Source organism: Sciurus vulgaris (assembly GCF_902686455.1).
Source record: "Sciurus vulgaris genome assembly, chromosome: 1".
Taxonomy (NCBI): Eukaryota; Metazoa; Chordata; class Mammalia; order Rodentia; family Sciuridae; genus Sciurus; species Sciurus vulgaris.
Window position 1 is genome coordinate 105,510,011 of NC_136461.1, and position 19,134 is coordinate 105,529,144.

The 19,134-nt window shown below is 42.3% G+C and overlaps 1 protein-coding gene across 1 annotated transcript in view; it reads left to right on the forward strand.

The window, feature by feature from the left end:
* PTGFRN (prostaglandin F2 receptor inhibitor) overlaps window positions 1-19,134 on the forward strand; it is a 68,333-nt gene that overhangs the window by 18,799 nt on the left and 30,400 nt on the right. The window contains exons 2-3 of the mRNA XM_079117179.1: window positions 11,649-12,017; window positions 14,635-15,048. Of these exons, the coding sequence (XP_078973305.1) occupies window positions 11,649-12,017; window positions 14,635-15,048 (783 nt within the window). The remainder of the gene's footprint in view (window positions 1-11,648; window positions 12,018-14,634; window positions 15,049-19,134) is intronic.

The following is a 19,134-nucleotide window of genomic DNA, read 5'->3' on the forward strand; positions in this document are numbered from 1 at the left end:
CCTCCTTCTGTGCATGTGACTCCACATTCATGTTAGGCTTGGGTATGTTTTAGGGGCTTCCATTCCAACTTGTCTAAATCTTACCAACTCTTTTTCTCTGCCGTGTTGCTACTGTGCTGTAGGAGACGGTTTTCGTCAGCTTCGAGCTTCCCTTTGACTTCTCTCTCATCTCGCAGGTCTACCAGTTGACCCTTCCTCTGCAGGGCTCTCAGAGCTGCTGCCTTCCCGTTCCTGCCACTGCCCTTGATTTGACCCTTCATAGTTCTCCTTGTCGTCTGGTGGAGGGGAGGGCTCTCGAGTGACCTTCCGGCCTCCACGTCTTCTCTGCAGACACCACTTTCATCACCCTGCTCTCCACCACCCTGCTTGTGTGTTCCCACATGTCTTCACCCAGGTCTTGGCTTATGCTACTCCCTTTATCTCATCACCTTCCTCCTCCGTGTCCCCTGTTCAACCTCCTCCTCACCCAGCCATTCTTCAAAATCCAAGTCAGATAATGACGCTGCATGAAGCTCTTCACTAATCCCTTTGCCCTCTCTTTCTTTAGAACCCTGTGGCCCTGGTTAGCACCTCTGTTTGGTACTTATATCTTTCCTCTATTGTGTGTCCACGTATGCCTGTGGCTCTTGGCACAGCATGTGTGCCTTTCAAGAATGTCCAGAGGCGGCTGTACCTTTCTTCTCACCTGTCGCTAGCACAGGGACTTTCTGCTCAGTAGCTGTTTATTGAATGAGTAATATGGTCTTGCATTTGTCTGGTGTCTCCCAGAGAGGTCTTAGCTGGACTTGTTTTTAATGATTTTAAGGTTTGCTCTAACAGTTCCTGATGTGCTTTTGGGTGGTATTTTGGAGCACTGCCACATGTGACTCCGTTACATATCCTGACTTGTTTAATGTGTGCATTACTGCACTGTCAATGCTTAGGGACTATCTAGATGAAACTTGGCATGGTCTCTTCCTGCCACAACTCTCCGAGGCAGACTGGAGGAGACAAAGGTTTTTCATTTGTTGAGTTAGGCTCTCTAAGAAAGGCATCAGAGGGGTGTTCAAGTTTCCCTTCTCTGTGTTCATTTCTTGCTCACATATGGAAATCCATAGGCCCCCAGTCTCTCTCTTAAAGGCCTTATGAGGACCCGGGAAGGGGAGTTAAGCTTCGGTTTACAAGGCAGACTGCAATACCATAAGCTCTTTAGTTCCTGCGTTTCAGCTCTACCTGTCCCACTGTATTCAGTAACTGCTGATACTTATCTTCCAAATGGTTCAGATTGGAAAGTCAGATTGTTTGCTTCCAGGCAGCTCAGTGAGATGATAAAATTTGAGCAATAATAGAAACAATTGCAAGAATCCTTTGCAGATATACTGTACTCTGCAGGCCTTGATTTAGAATAATGTTGATGATAACCTAAGAAATGAAATTATTTCCCATGGATCTCAGGAGGAGGTGGAAAGAGGGAGATAAATAAAGTTTAGCTTTATTGGCTTGTCTTTCTTAATGATTCCTCATGGTTGCCAATAGCACTTACTGAAACAAACATGGAGTAGTTGTTTACCTTGAAAAACTTGCCCGACTTTTCCTGCCTGTCCTCATCTATTCCACATGACAGAAGGGAGTTGAAGGCATTGAATTACTGAGGTAGGGGAGTGATAATCTGGAAGCAGTGAGCTCTTGGTTGTTCATTATCTACTGCTGAGCAGCCTGAGCAGAGAGCTTCTAAAAGCCATGACTTTGAATAAAGCTCTCTTCACCTTTTGAGAGTATGACCATGTAGTGTCTGATGTTAGAGTCAATCTCAATTCAAGTAATGAAGGTAGAACATGAAAAAAAAATTTTTTTGAAGAAACTGGAAATTAATTCCATTTCTTTATTTCTGTCATCTATCTACTTCATATTGAGAATATATATTATTTCTTCTCTCAGTGATTCATTTCTTTATTCCATAGGTGCCCACCTGGTTCACATTGCCACTGGAGGATATGAAATGGTTTATGGGGAGTTTCAAGCTGTTTCTTCTTCCTACTCTGCAAAGACAAAATGAGCAGAAGCAATGAGGTGCAGGCAGTCCAGCCCGTTGTTGCTTGACAGTGCAGTGTACAGCCAGATAAACCTGACTTTGAGTCCTCATGTCATACCTTTTAAGACCCTCAGCGGGTTTTTCAGCTTCTTTGATTTTCAGTTTCCTTATATCTATGATAGGATGATAATACCTACCTTATGATTGTGTTCTTTGAATTAAGATAACTTATGAGCCGGGCACGGTAGCACATGCCTGTAATCCCAGTGACTTGGGAGGCTGAGGCAGGAGGATCTCAAGTTCAAAACCAGCCTCAGCAACTTAGTGAGGCCCTAAGCAAATTAGCAAGACCCTGTCTCTAAATAAATAAAAAATCAAAACCAAAACAAAACAAAAAAAAGGGCTGGGGATGTGACTCAGTGGTTAAGCGTCCCTAGCTTCAATCCCCAGTACCAAAAATAAAAAATAAAAAAAAAGAAAGATAATTTTTGAACAGGGTCTGGTTTTGAGCACAGCATATAAGAGACATACATATTCCTCTTCTTGCTTTATCTGGTGTTCTTCTTCGGAGAGACTTGGAGATCTGAACACAATATCAATACCTAAGAAATGCATATGATTTTAGCTGAAAGTATTGGTATTTTTTAATTGTTTGTTCTATTTAGTTATACATGACAGCAGAATGCATTTTGGTTCATTGTACACAAATGGAGCACAACTTTTCATTTTTCTGGTTGTACATGATGTAGAGTCACACCATTTGTGTAATCATACAAGTACATGGGGTAATGATGTCTGTCTCATTCTACCATCTTTCCTTCCCCTTCCACTCATTTTCCTCTGCATAATCCAAAATTCCTCCATTCTTCCCTTACCCCCTCACTGCCCCTTGTTATGTATCAGCATCCACTTATCAGAGAAAACATTTGGCCTTTGGTTTTGTTGGATTGGCTTATCTCGCTTAGCATGATATTCTCCAACTCCATCTATGTACCTGCAAATGCCATAATCTTACTCTTCTTTATGGCTTTTTTTCCCCATTGTGTATATATACCACAGTTTCCTTATCCATTCATCAACTGAAGGGCAGCTAGGTTGGTTCCACAATCTGGCTATGGTGAATTGAGCAGCTATGAACAGTGATGTGGCTGTATCTCTGTAGTGTGCTGATTTTAAGTCCTTTGGGTATAGGCCAAGGAGTGGGATAGCTGGGTCAAATGGTGGGTCCATTCCAAGTTTTCTAAGGAATCTCCAAAAATATGGGTTCTTTGATTAATCAAGTATTTATAATTCCATTACCTCACTCAATTAGTTTGTTTTTTGCCCTTTATTCCATTTTTGTGACTGCCATAGAGGTTATAATATGCACTATGACTGGTTAGTGTCTATAGTGGTCTTTTTACCACTTTTAGGATAAGGATCTTTGACATTTAAGCTCTAATTAATTCCACCCCTCCCTTCATTTTATGTATTGTTGATACCATACATTTTAATTATGTATATATTTTTAATTCTAAAAGACATTACTGATGTTATATTACATGGTCAGTTTTCAGTGGATTTACCCACATAGTTATCCTTTCTGGTGCTCTTTGAATTTCTTACATTTTCATAATTCCAAAATGGGATCATTTTCTTCTATCTGAAGAACCTCATGTAGTGTTTCTTTTTGGTGTTACTAATTTCCCTTGTTGAGAATTGTTTAAAAGCACATTTATTTTGCCTTCCTTTTAAAAGGTTTTTTTCTGTCATTTATTTTCTTTTATCACTTTAAGGATGTCATTTCATGGTTTTATGAACATTGTTTCTATTGAAAATTAGCTATCAATTGTATTTTTCTCCTTTTCAATAGTTTTACTATGATGTACTTAGGTGAAGTTTTCTTTGTATTTTTCCTGCTTGAGGTTTTAACACATCTAGCTTCTGTAGCATGATGTCTTTTGTTGGTTTGAGAAAAAGATTAGCTATTATCTCTTTAAGAATTAATTCTTTCTAATTCTATTTCATTCTTTCTCTTCTCCTGAGACTCTGTTACAAATAAATTTGACCTTTTTGCTGTGTTTCATGTTTTTCATAGATTTGTCTTTATTTTTTAAACTTTTTTTTATACCTTGGACTTTAGTTTGGGTTACTTATATTGACTTTTATGCTGCATCTAATTGTCTGCCAAACACATTCACTGAGCTCCTAATTTCAGATATTGTTATTGTTCTAGAATTTCAATATGACTATTTTAATAGATTCCAGTTTAGGATGTGAAATCCTATTTTCTGTTTCTTTAGTAACTTAATCTTAGTTATTTTAATATCTATATCTGATAGCAACAATACCTGGATCTCTGCAGATCAGTTTTTGTTGTCTCTTTTTTGTTTATAGTCATCTGGTTTTGTCATCTTGAATGTCTATCTGATAAGTTTTTTTTTTTTTGAACACTGAAGAAATGTATAGGGTCTATGTGATGTTATCTTCTTCCAGAAAGGATAGACTTTTTCCTGGAAGGTCAATAGTGCAAGAGAAACTCACATTAATCTAATGAGGAATTGAGATTCTTTTAGATTGGGTTTCAGTCTTCACGAGAGCTAATTGTGTTTTCAGCTTTGCTCTTACTCCATGACCATAACCCTTCCAGTCTTGGAGTTTACTTATAGTCCACGTTCCTTTGTGGACTCAGAATCCCAGTGTATGTTCCCCCATTTTGTAAGATTCTGATCAACCCTTCAGCCTCTTAGTGTTTACTTTCTGCTTAGCCTCTCAGCCCCTTGCCCACACCCTGCTATGCATATTTCATGTTATCAGTTGCCTTGAGGGGAGAAGCAATGTAGTCTGTGTCTGGCTCATTTCTCTGCTGTTGTCCCTGCCCTGCATAGGAACTTGGCTCCTCAAACTCTGACTTTCTTAGTGTCCCTGAAGTTCAGAAGTTGTGTTATTTTGGCCCCATAAGTTGCTGGAGACTCTGAATTACTAAATTCTACTTGGTCTGGTCTACACCACTAAGAAATTGGCAAGTTTCTCAAGAGAATAAGCAGTGGACATTGTTGAGGCCTCCTCACTGTGTGGCCACTTGAACCTGACTGTCTTGATTACTCATCAATGCATTTAAGTGGCCTTTCCTGTCTTGTCGTTTTTCTTAAGAGGGGGAGTTGTCCCTATAAAAGCTATTTTATCATAGCTCAAAGCATAAATCTGGTAAGGGACATCTCAGTTATTGATCCTTTGAAATTTGTACACACTCATTCCCTTCCCTACAATATCCAAGATCTTACAATGAAACACCCATACACATACAAAGATAATCTTAAAATAAGGGAAAAGGTTCAAAGTACAAGGGCAGCAGGGAAAACAGAGGAAGGTGTAAAGAAGGAGGTGATTACTAGAAATGTAAACTATGTATGGTATTCATAGTTGAATATCATATTTAATATTGATTTTCCTTGAAGCCAAAATACAAAAAGAAACATGAATTTTATATTTGTTGGGGAAAGGGAAACTTGCAGTTTGGGACAGAGTAAAGAGATGGAGTTAGCAGTGACAATTGTATTAGATATTTTTTGTTTTGTTGCTTTTAAATGAAGATTAGGAGGCAATTGTAGGATGGGGGTTCTGAGACTTACCTAAGAGGGTGTGTTAGCTGGCTTTTTGTCACTGTGACCAAAATACCTGATAAGAACAGCCTAGAAGAGGAAAAGTATATTTGGTTTTACAGTTTCAGAAGTCCAGTCCGTGGTTGACTGGCTATAAGGCAGAAATGTCCTGGCAGGAAGGTGTGGCGCAGGAAGGCTGCTCAGTTCATGGCGGCCAAAAAGCAGAGAGAAAAGAGGGCTGGAGGGGCCAGAGATCAGATAAAGCCCTTCCAGAGCAGGCCCCCAGTGACCTACTTCTTCCAACTAGGTCCTACCTCGTAGTAGTACATTCAGTCATCAATGGGTTAACCCATATAATGAATCTATTTGATGAACTAATCCACTGATGAGGTCAGAGCCTTCATGATCTAATCATTGCCAGAAAGCTCCACCTCTGCTGTGTTGGGGACCATGCTTTTAACACGTGAATTTTGGGGGGACATTCCAGGTCCAAACCATACAGAGGGTCTAGTCTACTTAGGGCATTACAATGTGATGCTGGGCCCCTTAGTAATTGGGAGCAGTACTGATTGGGCATAGAAGGCTTCATATGGATTTTAGAAAAGTTGATGTTGAAGTACCCTTAGTTAGTCTCGAGTATTACTGTATTCTATTGCATAATTGCCACCACTGCATGACTGTATAGTCACAAGTATTCTATGCATCCTAATCTTGCATTAAAGACAGTTTAGTAGTAGATGATGCTTAAGTAATACTAGCACATTTAAAAAAAAAAAAAGCTTCACATCATGGTTGCACCCTACTTTTTTGCCAAAAAAAAAAAAAAAAAAAAAAAAATTGGCATAAAATCTGCAACAGTTATGTGGTGAAATATTGTGAAAGTTCCTTGGGGCTGTGGTAACTTTCTTGCAAGGTAAGAGATACTTGTGTAATTCTTGTTTTCTGGGGAAAGAAGATAAAATGGTACCCTAACAGTTATTTTTTTCTGCTACTAAATTTTAATGGATTTTTATCAGGTGAATCCTTGTGATACGACACAATGGTATCCTCAGTAGTACTTTTAAAACTGATGAAGAAATGGTTTTCTTATGAAGGTTTCTTATTTTGGCCCCTGCAAACAAATGAAGCCATAATTTTAAATTGTTAATTATTAAAGAAATTTTTATGGGAAGCTACATTAATACAGTTCAAGTACAGACAGATTTGGAACTCTTCATTTGAAACATGCTGGTAGAACTTGAGAAACCAGAGGAAATTTTCCTTTCCTTTTTTGCTCAAGTTATCAGCTGTTACAAAAGGTTCTGATGAAAACTGGCAGTGTGTGGCTATGTAGATATTCTTTTTGACTTGAGAAAAGCCATATGCTTTACTTTTTACAACTTGTATTTGTTTTTATGTATCATTAGCTGTTATTTAACAATATTAATGGAAATCTGTACTAAATACCAGATTGTTGGTGGCAAGTTGAAATTCTGTTACCAAAATTTTAAAGTCTTGATTTGCACGAATGAGGGGACATCGCAGTTCTTCATGGAAGACATGGCTCAGGTTTATGTCTTTTCAGATTAGAATTTGATCTTTCAAAGCATCTGTTCGTATCTGCTTTATTTTTCCCAGTGGCACCCTAACATTGCTGTTGTCGAAGGTACTTCTGCAGGGTGAGTTGGAACGAGGAGGAGGGAGCACCTCAGTGATTCTGGAGAGTGTGTGTGTTGTCGGGGGTGGGGGTGGGGTGGGAGGTCACCAAGAAAGTGGTGCTGGAGCTGCCTCTTGCCAGATGATTGCTGGAAAGCCAGGTGGAAGAGGCACAGAGGCAGAGGCCTTGGAGCAATGGAGAGTATGACATTTTCAGAAAGTGAAAGTGGTTTGTTTCATTGAAGGGTGAGTGTTAGGGAATGAAGAATGGTGGCCATGGGCCACCTTGTGAATGCTCTTGTATGTCTTATTCATTCCTTTATTTAGCAAAGATTTATTGACAACTACTTTGTCTCAGGTTCTGTTCTAGACACTAGCATTCAGCAATGAGCAAACGAAACAGAGAACACTGCTCATGGAATTACATTCTGATGGGAAGAGACAGTGGCATCTAATGGTATAAATATCTAAGTGCATATAAAGGTATATTAGTGATAACTGATGAGAAATTTTGGCAAAAGCAAGAATGGAGGGGGGGCTGCTATTTTAGGGGGTCAGGAAAGACCTCATTAAGAAGGTGATATTGGAATAAAGATCTGAAGCTGGTAAATGAGCCACTGGGGTGAATGTCTGAAAGTGTTCGAAGCTGAAGAAATCTGCAAAGTCCCTGAGGTTGGAGCGGATCTGGCTTGTTTAGGAGAAAGCATGACTGGGTATTGAGAAGGGAGAGAAACAAGATGTATGGTCAAGAAACTGTGTGTGAAGGCCAGGTCTTGTGAGGCCTTGATGGCCTCAGTAAGCATTTTCAGCTTTTATTTTGGTAAAACTGGGAATGATTAGAGCATTTTGAGCAGAGTAAGATATAACACAACTTGAGTTTTTAAAAAGATCCCTTTGTAAAAGCCAGGAGATCAGCCAGGGCACTATTGCAGTAGTGCAAGTGAGGAGAGCAGTGGCTTGGACCAGGGTGGTTGCAGTGCAGTGGCTGGGGGAGAGGCTTTGACCTAAGTGTGGTATTCGGCCCCTGAAGACTTCTGATCATGGAGTGATGCAGGATGTGTGTGTGAAAAAGACGATTTTGACAACCACATGGAAGAAGGACTGGAGAGTTGAGACAAGGAACTGGATTAGTTTCCATTGCTGTAATAATTCGGAATAAAGAGACCTCACAAGTGATGTAGTCTTAACCTGAAGGTCCTGTGAGCCAACTTCTTCATAAAAAATGGGAAGAGAAAAGATTTACACATTGGAAATTCCTTTGTAAACTTTGCCAAGGAAGTAAGGTGAATGGTTATGGTCAAGGTTATTGTAGAGGTGGCCCACCTTGCAGATCACCACGGACCCCTACCACATGGAAGGTACTGTTCAAGTCCTGCTGAGTGCATTTGCTCACTTAATCTCACCACAGCCCATAGCAGGTATGCTGGCAGCAGTCTCCATGGCAGGAAGCTGAGTTGCGTCAGAAGGGTCTCTGCCATGGTGCATCCTTCTGACAGGTCTCTTTGAGAGATTCAGAATTGTCTGGTCCTCTCTAAAACTAAATGTGAAAAAGTGACCACCTCTTTGTGAGCCATGATCATGATAGCTTCAAAGAGAGTTAGTCACTGCCAGGTAGAAATATGTATTATTTCAATGTTCTTTGAGTTCCCACTGACAGAAATTAGTTTAAGAAACATAAGTGGAGGTGAGTGGAATTGCTAAAAACGGAAACATCCAGAGGAAGAAAGGTGTATGTGTGCATGCACTTGTATCTAAACACCTGGGAAATGGTCTAGAAGGCGTGGCTGGGCGCAGTGGCCCAATACTGCCTTCAGGTTACTGGGTATGTTCTCTCCACCTCTGGGTCCAGGTGTTGGCAAGGGTCTCTTTTTCTGTGGATGGCTTCCTCTCATGTACAGGAGGACTGCCTGCATGCAGCTTCAGGGTAAACCACCTTTATATAGTACTTTGATTCTACTGGGAACAATTGTCTTTCTGAGAAGCTTCAGGAGAAAAGAACCAGGAGAATTCTGAGTTAACTAGTCTTACCTCCAGTGCCCATCCCAGGGGTGAAGGGGTAGGACCAGTCCTATCCAAGGGGCAGGTAAGTAACAATAAGCAGCTGCCACAGGTCTGCTACGCATTTGCCAGAAGAAAGAGGTGTGAGGTCACGGCATCATCCAGTAGGCACTAAGTTGCCTTAAGAAGAAAGTAACCTGTCCCAGCACTACTCAGCAGTATTTGGGGTTGGTGCAACTATTCTCCATGGGAAGATATATGACCCATAGCTCCTCTGAGTTGCCAGCCCCAGTAACATTATTTTATTTTTAAGGAGAATGGTGGGATCTAGGGTTCAGCTGCTTTTCTTCAAATAGGGGTTCAGTCTGGACCTATCCCAGCTGGGCTGAGAGTTGCAGGGAGGCAACCAGCCCCCTGCTAACACACACTGTCCTCCTTCACTAGTTCTCTTATATGGACACTTTCTTTTTCCCTTCTCAAAGGAATTGATAGCAGGTAGAGAAAACAAGAGCTGGCTTTAAAAACAAGTGTTCAATTTTCTTTAACCTTGACCCAAATTTAGATACTAGTTTTTCGTCATAATCTGGTACACACATACCTTTGTTTACTTAACAAAATACTGTATAATAAAGCAGTATTTATCCCTTGCTAAATGCAATGCACTCTTAATAGTTTTTGTTCATTTAAAATTCCATTTAAAAAAGCACACACCTCTGGTTGCAACCACTCTAATTTCATTTTACAACTCACTAATAGGTGGCAACTCGTAGGTTGAAAATCATGAATTAAACCTGAAAAACAGGCAGCATGGTGTATTAGTTTAGGAGAGCTTCTGCAGCAAGGAACCACACTAGGTGGCTTTAACAACAGAAATTCTTTCTCTCACAATTCTGGCAGCTGGAAATCCAAGATCAAGGTATTGGCAGAGTTGGTTCTTTCTGAGGGCTGTGTGAGAGAAATGTGTCCCATATGTCTCTCCTAACTTCTCCTGGCTTGATGGCATTTTGTGTGTGTGTGTGTCTGTGTGTCTGTGTGTGTGTCCGTGTCCTGGCTTATTAGACCTATCACCCTATCTCTGCATTATCATGGGATGTTCTCCCTGTGTCTGTCTGTATCCAGATGTCTCCCTTTTTTTCCTTCTTTGAACTGAGGGGTTCTTAACCACTGAGCCACATCCCCAGCCCTTTTTATCTTTTATTTTGAGACTGGGTCTTGCTAAGTTGCTAAGGCTTCTGATCCTCCTGCCTCAGACTCCCAAGTTGCTGGGATTACAGGCACGCACCACCATGTCCAGCTTCAGATTTCTTCCTTTTTAAGGATACCTGTCATACTAGGTTAGGGTCCCACCGTACTCCAGGACAATTTCATGACAAATAATTACATCTGCAGTGACCCTCTTCTCAAATAAGACCACATTCTCAAGTACTAGATGCTGAGACTTTAATATGAATTTTGGGTGGGGGACACAGTTCAACCCATTGCCTGTTATACCTGCTCATAGAACATTAAGAAGAAGCCATGCATAGCCATTTGGTCTGAATTGAAATGCAGGGAGTAAACACACTAAGGTAAAATCATGCTTACGTGTATAGCAAGGAAGTCTTCTGAGTGGACTCACAGGTGCCAGTCCTAGAGGGTCCTGCCATAGGCCTGTGGGTCACATGCTCTCTGGAAAGGGAATGCCCGTGAACCTAGGGCTTTGTGCACTGGGCTTGTCCCCTGCGGCAAGCTGCTGCATGCCTGACAATGCCAGCAGCCGTCCGGACTCCCTCCTCTTTGTGCTTCCCCATCCTCATTCTGAATTTAGATCAGGGTAAAGAGTAGAGAGAAGGAAATGAGCCAGAAAATAGAAAATTAATACTTGGTAGAATCGTCATATTTTAAAATTAATTTATAGGCAATGTCAGATAACAGGAGTTAAATCATTTTATCAGCAGGTTGCTCTAGGATTTAAAAATTGGCATCCATCATTGTAAATCAGGTCTCAGGAGCCCCAGGGAATGGTCTCTAGGGATGAGAGTTGACATAGGGTGGGCAGAAATGTAAATACTTGATTAGCTGTGCCCTTTTCTTTCACAGAGAACCTAACGTATTTTTATATTATGAGTGATAACAGTATGTTAAATAGTAACAGGAGGGACATAGTTATTCAGGTTTATGGTTGGCCTTGTTTTAATACTTAATCTTCCTCTCTGTCAGTCCTGGGAAACTGGTTATGTGAGAGGCGCTCATTTTGGGGTTGTATCCATGGCTCAAAGTTCTAGGGACAGCTGAACATCCTTCTACAGAACCCCTTTTTCCCAGCAGTTAGGATGCCATCTCTCTGCCCTGGGACTGAGGGCAGGAGCATCCTTGAGTTTGCCATTCATCCTGGGAAGACCTTCCATGATTAAAGACCTGCCTGTCCTCTTCTGTCCTTGCAGCTCTTTGTCGCGGCCGTGTGGTGAGAGTCCCTGCAGGAACCCTGGTCCGGGTGGTGGGTACTGAGCTGGTCATCCCTTGCAACGTCAGTGACTACGATGGCCCTAGCGAGCAAAACTTTGACTGGAGCTTCTCATCGTTGGGGAGCAGCTTCGTGGAGCTCGCAAGCACCTGGGAGGTGGGCTTCCCCGCCCAACTGTACCGAGAGCGCCTACAGAGGGGCGAGATCCAGTTAAGGCGGACCGCCAATGACGCCGTGGAGCTCCACATAAAGAATGTCCAGCCCTCCGACCAAGGCCACTACAAATGTTCCACCCCCAGCACAGATGCCACTGTCCAGGGCAACTATGAGGACACAGTACAGGTTAAAGGTACAGTCCTCATGTGGGGTCATTGTGCTGGGGCCAGACCTTCCTCTGCCATTTGGCTATGTCAAAAGACAACTCCCCTGTCCAAGGAAATACTAGTGTCTTACCTGGTTAAAAGCAGAGGAGGGACCAGGTGACCTCTAAATGCCCTTTCTCTTCTCTCCTCCATGGTTCTGAAGCATCTCATGGCCAGGGAGTTGGAGGCAGCATGGTGTGGTGGGAGAACCGGCTCTGGTGCTAGGTCACCTATGCCCAGTCCAGTTCTGACTCTGTCACTTGTTAGCTGTATGACTTGTGACATGCCTCCACTTCCTCCTTGGTATGACAGTACCTACCACAGTACTTACCTGTGAGACAGGTAAGTTAACATGTGCTAGGCCTTAGAGCAGTGCCACCAGCAAGGTGCATTCAGTGGTTAGTGACAAGAAGGTGTTGGTCACAATGACAATGTTCAGTTGTACAGGAATAGCACATACTTCAGAGTTCATCTTTCTTTGTGACCCTTCACGGTTTAAATACCTGTTTGTAACAGAAGCTATATGTTTGTATATACACAAAGAATGATCTGATCACTGCTAGTTCATTGACCCAGCTGTGTAAAGAATCACATCTTGTGTTATCTGCAAGGTCTTGGATTTTATTTTATTTTTTCTGTCTTTCAAGACCTTTTCAATTTATTCACACATTCAGTCCTCTAACACCAATGAAAAAGATGAGGCAGGATATTTCTCTAATTGAACAGAAGGAAATGGAAGAGCATAGGTTAATTACTTGCCTAAAATCACACAGCTAATTAGTAAATGAGCAAGAACAAACCATTTTAATTGGAGGCTAACAAAGTAGAAACATTGTTATTGTTATTATTATTAATTATGCATTCATTTGTACCCTGCCTTATTCCCCAAAGGATAGAAATGTATATAATTATCAGGAAAGTGAAAAATGTACATGAGGATATAAAAAGAAATGGTTGTTCCAGGCATCCGTATCCACTATGATTGGTAGAATCTTCCATCTCAGGTACTGTCCCCTGGCTAGAAATTCATGAAGGGATGAAACAGCCATGTCGGTTAAGTAGGTATTAAAGTACCTCTTCCATTTCCTCTTCTTTATTCCTGAGCGTGTTTTTTAGAAGTCCCATGTCATTTTGCTTTGGAGTTATAATGCAGTGTGACATATTTCCTCTCCACTAGGTCATATGCTCCCTTGACTTCCCTTGTGATTCTCATCTTGAGGACTGGGAGGGCAGCAGGAGAATCCCATCCCCAGTCACCATCCCCAGTGTCTTATTTTTTCTATCTTCTCTAGTCTTTAGAAGACAGGAGAAGCAAGGGAAGGCTTTCCTTGGCCTGGGAAGGCAGATGGATTGCCATGAGAGAGACTGGCTGGCTGCCTAGGCAGACCCTCTGGCAGGTGCTACTTATGTCTCAGGGTTTCTCTGGCCTTCAACTTCATGGGTCTTGAAACTATTCATCCGTACCCAGAGATAAACTGACATTGAGAACCGAGTCATGTTAGCCAGACTCACAGATTGATGTATACTTCTAGAAAGTCATGGTATCTGTTTTGTAGAAGGGCTGGACTTTGGGATATGCTCTTCTAAGGACATAATGGTTTTTTTGTTTTGTTTTGTTTTGTTTTGTTTTCTGTTATCTAGAGTACTCCCTTCTCAGGGACACTGAATGAGTTTCTGAGAGTAGAACTGAGGGAAAAACAAAAGGGTGATGATTAGGACTAGGCTGATTGGCTAGTCCAGGAGCTCAATAGGAGATTTTCCCTGCCCCTTGTTAGAGGCCCCTTCTCTGGTTACCGGAATACTAACATCTGTTGCTTATCACTTCTCTTCCTAAATAGCACTCACTCATCATTCCTTGACCACTGCCCCCACTCCCAAGGCCTTCTAGACCCTGTAGAAGTGCTGTTTCTTCCAGTGAGCCCTATGAGAGCAATAACTGGGCCTTCAGCTTTCCTTGGCCTGGTTCTGTTCTGTTGATACCCTGTTCCCCCTGCTCATCCCAGGCAGTTCCCAGGCCATGAGCCACAGGCAGCTCACGCCATCCTTCCCCCTCCCAGGTCTTGCTGCTTTAACTCTGGGAATGCCTCAGGAGATGCACTCTCCTGACTACGGACTCCTTATTCTAGCCCAGAGTTCTAACCAAACAAGTACTTTGACTCATTACCTGTTATTTTATCCCGATGTCAACCACTCTCCTGGGAGCTTGCCCACTTTAACCTGTTGAACTCTCAGGTCAACTCCAAGAGGAAGGGTCATTTTTAAGAAGCTGGCACAGAAGATTAAAACAACTTGCCTCAGGGTGACATGGGCACATCCCTGAAAGCTCTACTACCCTAGGCTGTTTTCCTTCCCCACCCCAGTTCTAGCAGGGGATTTACTAGTTTCTTCTTTCTTTTTATTTTATGTTTTTCTTTTCTTTTTTAAGTCAACTGAGATAGATGAGTCAAAATGGGAAAAGTTGCCCATCTGGGTATTAGAACAGGGAAGGAAGAAGGGAATTATGGTAATAGCTATAGGCATGATTCAAGACCAGAGTCCTGGAAGGTGGTTGTCCTTTGCCACATGGGGGCCCACATCCACTGACCCCCATCTCTCTCTTTGCAGTGCTGGCAGACGCCTTGCATGTGGGCCCCAGTGCGCGGCCACCACCCAGCCTGAGCCTCCGCGAGGGGGAGCCGTTCGAGCTGCGCTGCGTTGCCTCCACTGCCTCGCCCCTGCACACGCACCTGGCGCTGCTGTGGGAGCTGCACCGCGGGCCCTCACGCCGGAGCATCCTCGCCCTCACCCACGAGGGCAGGTTCCACCCAGGCCCAGGCTATGAGCAGCGCTACCACGGCGGGGACGTGCGCTTCGACACGGTGGGCAGCGACTCCTACCGCCTCTTGGTGTCCAGGGCGTTGTCTGCGGACCAGGGCTCCTACCGGTGTGTGGTCAGCGAATGGATAGCAGACCAGGGTAACTGGCAAGAAATCCAGGAAAAGGCGGTGGAAGTTGCCACTGTGGTGATCCAGCCAACAGGTGAGCTTCTGGAAATGCTGCGTTATTGACTGTATTTTGTGACCAATGAGGGTGTAAAGAACTAAGTCAGGGAGCCCGTGGGCTCTGATGAGGACTATGGGCCTCTTGTGTAAAGCCTTCCGTTGCGGGTGAAGGGAGCAGGGTGGTACTGATGGTTTGGGGAGAGGTGCATTGGTTTTGAGCTCTATGCTCTAGTTTTGTGTGGCAGCTGCATTTATCTGAACTTGTACCCATGGGAAGCTGCAGCATTTTATTCAAGGCACTTCACTCAAAGATGAGAACAGCAATCCCTTTCAAAGGGAAGTCCTGCCTGGTGTGCAAGGGGGCTTAGAGTAGGTCTGCCCACACCTACTCCCTTGGCTTTATCTCATTTGGTGTTTTCTGAGTCCTTGATCTACCCATCGCCATGGCTTTTGGGATGTGTGCCAGGATCACCCCCAAACTTCTTATCTAACTTTCATCTCTAGGCCTGCCTTTGGGATCCCTTAGCTGCACCAACCCATCTGGTGAGGTATTCTGGAGGACTGGGCCCCTTACTTCCTTACCATACATATCTCAGGATCATCCAACTCTGGGATCTGTACAGAAGTCCCTTGTCCTGTCATCTGTGAATCAGCCAGTATTTTTTTACCCCCTATTCCAACTAAGAAAATAGAAAAGCATGTTAGAAAATATACAAAAATAGAAGAAAAATATGAAAAAAAGCCAGTGTTGACTCACTGTTAAGTGTTAATAGAACACCTGTGTGGCTCAGTTCTGGGCTGGACCCTGGGGGCAGAGTGGCATGACACTTGTTCCCAGGACCTGTGGAGCTTATAGCTTCAGCAGAGATGGAGCGCAGAAAGACCATTGTGGGGTACTGTCATTTCTGGGCCTGGATGGACAGATTTTGTGTTCTCGGAGTCTGACTGCTACAGATCTCAGAGTGCTTTGCTGCTGCTGCCTCCTGTTTTTTACACTAGGAAGACCTTGGCTAGGCTCATTTCCTGAGCAGGAATGTGAGTGTGTGGCTGCTCTGTTGCTTGGATGGGAAGGAAAGAAGAAAACAATGTGCACCATGTTTTTCTCTGTAAGACACATTGTCCTGGGCACATTCCTCTGCATTTATGCCACCACCTCAGAACAGAATTCAGTAGAAGTAGATGTGAAAAGCAAGACTGAGCTTCTTGAGTGACTGTGGCTATCAAGGAGAGGGGCTACTCATCACAGTTTTGGCTGCAGAAATCACTTTCTAGATGGATTCAAGCCACCCCCTTCCCCCCCAGTGCTGAGGCTGGAACCCTGGGCCTTGCACATGCTAGTCAAGTGTTCTACCTCTGAGCTGTGTCTCCAGCCCTCAGGTCAGCTTCCTTAGCAGAGTGATCTGTCTAGAAGCTACCCTACAAAACCTCCAGCTACTCAGCCAGCATCAAACAGCTTTTAATGAGACAGGAGGGTTAAAAGAGTTTCATCTTTGCAGCAAATTAACCATTTTATCCTGGAATTTCAATTGTAAAGGTGATTTTTTTTTTTTTTAATTTCAAATACCACAAAAACCCATAGTATCTTGTAATAAGACTGGAACACCGAGCCTACTAGGCAGGTAATAATATCTAGTTCTCACCTGAGACTGAAGGTTCATAATATTTTTTATGCCATGGGCTTCCTTGAGAGTCCTTTGAAGCCCACAGATCCTTTCTCAGAATTAAGGTGTCTTAAGTCTTAAAACATAATACACCAGATGACAGAGTAAAGCACTTATATTGAAATAGTTATCAAAATACTTTAAGACAAATTTATAATAATATTATGCTTCTTTGTTAACATGTTAATAATAAGGTATAATGGCAGACCTAGCAATGATCATAATTTCTAGGTAGCAATGAATGTAAATGATGTTTTATAATATCTGCAACAATTATAAAACTATAATGTGATGTGAAAATAACGGTGATTTCTGTTGGAGCAAAATCCCAGGGGCAGGTAGTACTACCCTGTTTCATTTTCACATTGGGAAGAGATACTGTATTTTAGGGAGCATTGATAAAATGGATTTTTTTCCCATACACATTCACAGACTCCATAAATTCTCTCTGCAGACCCCAGGTTAAAAAGCACTTGAGTTATGATCATTCTCATCTTGTCTAAGTTATGGTCATTCTCTTCTTGTCTTGTACTATCCATATTCGGCTGCTTAAATATTCTGATCACATTGTTGTTATAAATGGCACAAAGCCACTTAGACAATGAAGCTGTGTTCCAGATGAGGTAGTTACCTGCCCCCACCTCCCGCCATTGTAGTACCAGGTAGACTGGTTGATGCAAATCTTGGTGCCTAGTTTATGGATGCAGTTATATTGCAAGTGAGAATGCTGCAGCACAGGCTTTGCCTGGGTCCCCTCTTGTATTACAAATCCCTAGAACTGATTATTTATTTCCCTGCAGCCAGCTCTAGCCAGTCTTCCAGTGGTAAACCCCCAAATCCAGAATGTGTGAGACCTCTGGTTAGTGATATGACAAAATGTTTAGCCACTTGCACAGATAAAATTACAAAGTAAACTATACAGTAGAAAGACACAGTATCCATTTTCTCAATATATACATTGCACAGCTACATGTTGAGTACTCCTTCACTGACCTGACACCCTCCTGAGACAGTCTTACCTCCAGAAGCTGTTGGCCCAACAGAGGCTCCCCAGCAGATTTCAGGGTCTCCGACCACAAGCATCGTACTGTAAGTGTGGTGGTTCAAACTTCAGAACCTGGTTCAGGGTGGCAGTTTCCGTGAATCCTTTCAAAAGATACCCTCGAGTTACTTTTGGCCTCTTTTAAAGGGATGAGGGAAGAGGAAGAATTTGAAGGGTGAAATTGGACTTCTAAATTGCTTTTTCTAATGCTGTATCCACCTTCTTTTCTGACATCTGTCAAAGGGAATGTTGAACTTGGCTTGAAAGACTTGTTTGAAATTTTGTGACTCTGGAAATATTCATATGCCAGTAATGTACACTGTAGAGCATGGGCTTTTGGGTTGGGTCTCTTCTGAACTGGGCACCAGACTTTGTCCCTGAGCCTCCTGGTTACAGTGGTTGATGCAGTGGATCTTGCTAGAAGTCCAGGTCTGTGCCTCCGTTCCTATCCCTTGGGCGATGTCTGCTATTTACTGTCTAAGTAATTGTTCCCAGAGCATTATCACAAGTTGAATGTTTTTCTACTCTGATTACAGATGTTCGACTCCTTTTCAAAAATCCCCTGAATAGAATAAAATGTTTCCATATAAAAGCTTTGACAGGGGAATGTTGAAACTCAAACCCCTGGAATCTGTGACACCAAATACTTGAGTGTTTCATCTAAATATAGTTTTATTTTAATTACCCACACTAATGAGAGAGGGCAGCAGTGTGGATAATCCAAAAATCATTGTGTTCTGGTTATAGAATATGTTTTACATTTGACTTTTAGGTGGGCATTCTAATGAAATAAATGCTGTTCTGAATTGATTCATAAGGAAAATTTTCTGGTTCCACTTCTCTGTCTCGTCTGTTTAGGGTATTTTTTTTTCTGCCATTCTAGAGATGGAACCCAGGGTCTCACGCATGTTCAGCAAGGGCTCGGCCCCTGAGCAACACGCCCAGCCAAGGCTTTTTCACTTTTTTCTAGAAAATGATTTCACCTTCACCTCCTACCTTCTCTTTCCCAGCTCCAAACTGACTCTGTGCACATATCAGAACTTAGCTGTCCTTTTTATATAAAAACACCCAAGTTTTATTATGTAAATGGAAAAAGTATAATTTTGGTTTTGTGACTTTCAGCAGACTTCTTATCAAACAATAGAATAATAGTTAAGAACAGAGTTCCTAGAAGCAGGCAGTCTAGATTTGAATTGTAACTGTGTCACATATAAACTAGGTGACTTGGGGCAGGTTACATCTCTATGCTTCTGGTTCCTTACCAGTTAAATGAAGATCATAATAGTATCTACTAATAGAGTTATTTTGAGTATTAATATGTATAAAACACTCAGAACACTGGAATATAGTGAGCATATGTCAGTATTTGCTATTAACTGTTTTACAAAATAAAGAGAAATGCAGCATATTTCATGAATTT